General features: G+C 46.0%; 2 protein-coding genes across 2 annotated transcripts; one reads left to right on the top strand and one right to left on the bottom strand.

Moving 5' to 3' along the window:
* Positions 1–1,057: 1,057 nt before the first annotated feature.
* Positions 1,058–1,639, bottom strand: EV420DRAFT_1277178 (uncharacterized protein; the record flags this gene model as incomplete). The annotated part of the gene is made up of 2 exons (XM_060468010.1): positions 1,058–1,304; positions 1,350–1,639. Coding segments are annotated over 2 exons (537 nt in total), but the record flags the coding sequence as incomplete, so codon positions are not given.
* Positions 1,640–2,922: 1,283 nt separating this feature from the next.
* On the top strand, positions 2,923–4,226 carry EV420DRAFT_1573202 (major facilitator superfamily domain-containing protein; the record flags this gene model as incomplete). The annotated part of the gene is made up of 7 exons (XM_060474375.1): positions 2,923–3,042; positions 3,097–3,149; positions 3,197–3,467; positions 3,530–3,653; positions 3,704–3,812; positions 3,867–3,925; positions 3,982–4,226. Coding segments are annotated over 7 exons (981 nt in total), but the record flags the coding sequence as incomplete, so codon positions are not given.
* Positions 4,227–5,563: the final 1,337 nt, after the last annotated feature.

Genomic DNA, 5,563 nt, shown 5'->3' with positions numbered 1-5,563 from the left:
TTTCAGTCTCTGTCTCTCTCCGTACACAGCCATTATCTCACGAATTCGACCACGGAATCGATGAATCCTCGAGTTAGCAGATGTGCCATCTGTGTCGCAAAACAATATCTCAAGGACGTAAATACACGTGCTGTAGGGGATCGAACCCATCTCATGTGTAGGAATGGTAACCGCTGCACAATTTTACCCTGTCCTGAAGTGAATTGGTCGATGACAAACCACAGAAATCTTTGGAGTACGAGGGATACCATACGGAGGCCAGTATTTGAAAATTGAAAGAGGGTTATCTCTGGGAAAAAGGGGGAATGCCCAGATCTCGCATGACGAGCTCCGGTGCAAAAGAGGCCAATCGAGGAATTTATCAATGTACTGAAAGGGATTCGAACCCTTTCTCGATTCCACGATACTTAATCAGTTCTACTATCCGTACCTGATGTACTGACCTTGGAATCTCGATATTACACGGTACGCTGAGGTCTTCAAGACTATCATTATGTCACCGCTAAGCTGGGCATAGAGGCCCTCCATCTCGTAGTCGTGGAAGAAGGTATTGATAACAATATGAGCAAAGGAGCTCGAATAGGGGTCATTGTGTAGTGCAAAAGTAAAACTTCATCAGGCATTACCAATGCACTGGAAGGGAATCCAACCCTTCTACTTGAGAGTGATACATGATAACTGTATTGCCATCAGTGCGTTATAATGATTGCTCATAAAAACAGTTTTCGTTTTAACTCTATTGACTAGATTTCATGTCAATCGCGAATCTTTGGCCTGTAAAACTATCATTCATTGTGATTCCGGATATGAATTGTTATGGAAAAAGAACTCGTTTTTCCAAAACAAGAAAAGGATCGAGTGGTAATTGAAAATCTTGCCTACGTACAGTACCAGAGATACGAACTGAAGAGGGAGGAAAGCCGGAATAATTGGAAATAAATATCTGGAGGGGTTCAACCTCATGATACAAAGAGCACTTTAGGGGGAAACGTATCCGTACAAAGGAAACTCAATGATTTCTCAACATCGATTTCGATGTTCAACTGAGGTCGTAGCCCTACTGGCGGTCCACAATATATATATCCTGCCAATGTACATCGGGATACACCATGAGGAGTGGAACCGCTCCGTATGTATTGAAATCATAAATAGTGACCATTTCACCATCTTGTACGACATAATTAGGGTTTTCACAAGAGATACCCGGATAAGAGTGTATCCCAACTGTGTCAGGTGCCCCGCCAAATAGCTCCCGGAGGCATTGAACTTGTAATAGTGCGCTGGTACCGATAGGAATTAATTTACTCATCAGTCTCTTACTGTGAAGGGATGATTATAGAAAGAGAAACTCACTGGGCATCCCCTCAGCAAGCTCTTTCTGCGTTGCAGCCATGAAACCGCAGCTTGTAATTAAACATGTGACGTTCTCCTCTTTCATCAGTCTTGTTCCCTCTTTAACAAACGCGTCTACCAACGCCATTTGTCCTTCCCTTCCACCCAGCACTACCGTCTCCCGGATGGCTACTTCGACGATGGATATGACTACTGGATAAGTGTACGATTTCGGATTACCGAAATCGCCAGGCAGCCTGTAGAACTGGGTATTCAGCTGCAGTACACCAAGTTTTCTATTTGACGCTATGTCGGATTGAGAAGGTGCAAGAGTTAATCGTTCATCATGACTATAAAAAAACAAGTACCTTATCTTGGCCGATCCTGCAGATCCCCCGGATACACATCTCAAGATTAGCGATATTATATTTATCTTTCATCATTTTGCGCTTTTTTGATGTGCTATATTCGCTGATACACTTAGAAACTCAGCAGAAGGGCATGATCCTTCCTATCTCCTTCCATCTATCCCTTATCTGGTTGGGATATGTCTACCTTGGATCTTCCCGACGACTGCTTTTACCGCTCAGTACTCTGAACTTCTTCTGATCATAGTACGGACCTCAAGTTTCCTCTTAGTACCTAGCAAAATGACGAATACTCACTATTACACTACGGCTGGGTAGTTTATCCTGCTTCCTAAACTTTTCCGGTCCTATCTTAGACGTACCTATCGCATTGCCTGCCTTGATTATGGAATTATCGTCCACAATAGAGTGGCCAAGGATCTTCTCCTCCTTTTCAGCGCCTTTCACATAAGAAGGAGCGCTTTTTCTATCCAGACACTTGGAACTGACAATGGCACCGTCCTTGGACTCAAAGCCTGACCGCAAAGACGATGTCGAGTCAAACGTCCCCGACGTTGCTTATGGTCCAAATGGAGAACCCAGTCATAACATCGAGGATTATTACAGGTTCGACCCCAAGGTGGAGCAGAGGGTCGTTCGGAAGCTCGATGCGAGGCTTATGCCGCTTATTTTCTGCCTGTACATCTTCAATGCCATCGACCGGTCAAATTTGGGTGAGTAGTTGTTGGGTACACGATGTGTCAATTCGCTGGTGTGTAACGTCTACCAGGCAATGCAAAGACGGAGGGACTGGAGACCGACCTTCACTTCCATGGGAATGACTATTCGATAATGCTTTCAGTGTTCTGTGCGTGACTCTTTTTAGGCTATACGTTAATCTATCGTCTGACTGAACTTTTTTTAGACATACCATTCTGTACCCTCACCGTTCCGGCGATCGCACTCTCAAAGAAAATCGGGGCTAAAGTGGCGCTCCCACTCTACATGTTTACTTTTGGCGGACTGTGTATGATTAATGCTGCGTACGTCACCTCGGACAACTTTGGTTTACGTCTCTCATTCATCGTTTAGGGTCAAGAACTTTGTTGGCTGTCTGGTCGTGCGGCTATTCCTTGGTGCAGCAGAAGCCGGATTTGCTGTGACCATCATCTGGTATCTGACTACTTTTTACACGTTTGTTTCTCTTTTCGTCTCTCTCGTGCATATCTAATACATTACTAGGCGTGGTGAGCTTGGAAAGCGTGTCGCTGTGTTCTTCTCAGCGCTTGCTTTTGCGGGCGGATTCTCTGGGCTGATCGCATACGGGGTGTTTCAGCCGGATATCCGTCTTCAAGGTTGGCAGGTACATGAATATATTTTCCTGATTCGCAAACCCCTCACCTATCTTTCTTAATAGCTACTCTTCCTCGTCGAAGGCGCTGCAACTGTCTTCTTCTCGATCTTGGCAATGTACGCTACTCCTCCATTTTCCTGGTGCATTCGTGACATTTTCACAGATTCATCCTGCCCGTAAATATCGACTCGGCGCCCTTTTTCTCGTCAGAAGAAAAGCATGTCGCATGGACACGTATTCTCCGTGACTCGTCTGCAGTCATGAACGAAAAGCTCACCTCTCAAGCTTTCTTCGCTCCCCTCAAAGACTGGAAGCTCTATGTTTGGGCGTTAATCGCCATCTGTTATGGAGTAGCTTCTTCGTCGACTGGGACTTTCCTCCCTCAGATTATTGGACGAATGGGAAAGAGCAACTTGACGACGAATCTGCTCACGGCACGAACTATCGTTGTCATTTTTATAATTTTGGATGTGCTGAGCGAGTGTCACATATATAGGTCGCACCCAACTTTGTCGGTGGTTTTGCTGTGCTACTCACAGCAGCCTCGTCAGATTATTTCCGAGAGCGGTCGTTGCATATTGCTGGTACGATGACTGTAACGATGATCGGCTTCATCGTTCGTGCGTCCATCTTCCTTTCTCATATCATACGCCTATTTATTGGGGCTTAGTTGATACCGTTGACGTATCGAAGACTGGTATTCAGTACTTCGGTTCCTTCCTATTGTGTCTTGGGGCATTCACGCCTTCGACCGTTTTCCATGTGTGGCATAATTGCAAGTAAGTAAAGGTTATTTGGGATGTGGATGTCAACTGATCAAGCTACCTCTACAGCGATGCATCAGAAGTCGGACGTGGCTTCCGTACGGCGCTTATGACATTCTTTGCAAACTGTGCGTCTCTTTGTTTACAACATAACTCTTCCTCAACGCCTAATCCGTGTACTTAGCTTCTGGTCTTATTGCTTCCAACATCTTCATGGAGAAAGAACAGCCCTACTACAATACCGCCCTCGTAGTCAACTTTAGCTTCCTCGCTGTGGGAATAAGCCTCGTTCTCAGCTTGCGTACGTATATGATGCTTGACAATAGGCGGAGGAACAGGGCTCAGGGCGTGAACTGGTCGAGCAAAGACGTGCCGACGGCGGCGCTCGCTGTCGGTGTGGCGAGCCCAGAGTTCAGGCATTTCCTTTAAGAAAGAATGTTCGTTGTCTTTAGTGATATCAACCATTGACTGTCCTATACAACTCGCAACAGTGTTCAAAAATCTGACGCCGTTCCAATTATAGCATGCCGACATCGTTTCCTTGTGTGATGAGCGGTCTGCTAGTGTAGACATCCGTCACAACCTGCTGCCCAGCACACGCACGCTCTATGGATATTGAATACATTCTTCAGCATGCCGTCGCTCTGAGGTAAATAAGCACTTCGTCCACGTGAGACACGACGAAGGAAAAGAATCTCAGCACGCGGCATTGACTCCTTGCCATGATCGGTAGGGTGGAATACAGGGGATTATATGATGCATTGATGGGCGCAGGCTGTAGGCGATGAGAGAGAACAGAAATATAGAAAGGAAGAAACGTCCGAAGCTGATCTCATAGATCTAACGGGAGACTTTAATTATCAGAAGGAGGATTAGGAAATGAAATGAGCGAATATACAACTGAAGAGCGCAAGGGGAGTTGAACGTTACCAATTGCTCCCTGGTTGAACACAAGCACGGCGACCATTTCACCGTCGTATTGCATATTAGATTAGCTCCCAGGCGGAATGCAATTAAATGAATGGTACCAGCGTAGAGGTATTGAAGGAGGCTGCCGACACGTTATCCCGACGTCTGGAGACCCAAGATTCAGATCCCATGACAGTGAATCAGTAACGACTTTTTATCAAGGAGATTTTTAACAGCTCGCTTTCTTCGGTCTGGGCAGGACCATATTCGTCTCGCAGAATACAGAATAGGCTTCCTCACTGACAACAAGATCAGACGCCTCGTTCCTATCTTCCCTGATACGTCCTGAAATGAGATATCACCCGGAATTCGAGGAATAATCAGTATAAAAATGACGGGCCGACACGTTTCTTTGTACTCCATCCGTAGTGTGATAATCACACAGACATCCCAGCCCATGGCATATAGCAGCATACGGATATGGCATGACGTAGCTGAAATATCTCTACTACTTGGCGCTGTGTGGGGAGTAGCTGTACTCTTTCACAGAGATGTCGACAAGGTGTGGCACTTGTTCGAGTTCTCGCGACGCATTCCTGTTCCAATTTGGCGAGCAGAGAGCATCTTTCTTCTTTCGTGCTTCCCCCGTTAGGGCAGAATCCATTTCCGGCGTGTCATAATACGCATGGAGGACGTTGAGTGGGACGACGGGTTTCTCAGCTGACGGAATTGATATCTAGACCACAATCAGTTGAGGAACCTCAATGCAGAACATATACTTTTGCAACCAGGAAGGATGTCGTTACGCTATGCTACGTGGTTGGGCGGCGTCTATAATAAGCACATCACAAGTACCT

The sequence above is a fragment of the Desarmillaria tabescens genome (genome assembly GCF_030435595.1).
Source record: "Desarmillaria tabescens strain CCBAS 213 chromosome Unknown EV420scaffold_51, whole genome shotgun sequence".
NCBI classification, from domain to species: domain Eukaryota; kingdom Fungi; phylum Basidiomycota; class Agaricomycetes; order Agaricales; family Physalacriaceae; genus Desarmillaria; species Desarmillaria tabescens.
Note: the sequence above shows the minus strand (reverse complement) of the source record. Positions and strands in the feature narration are given on the sequence as shown.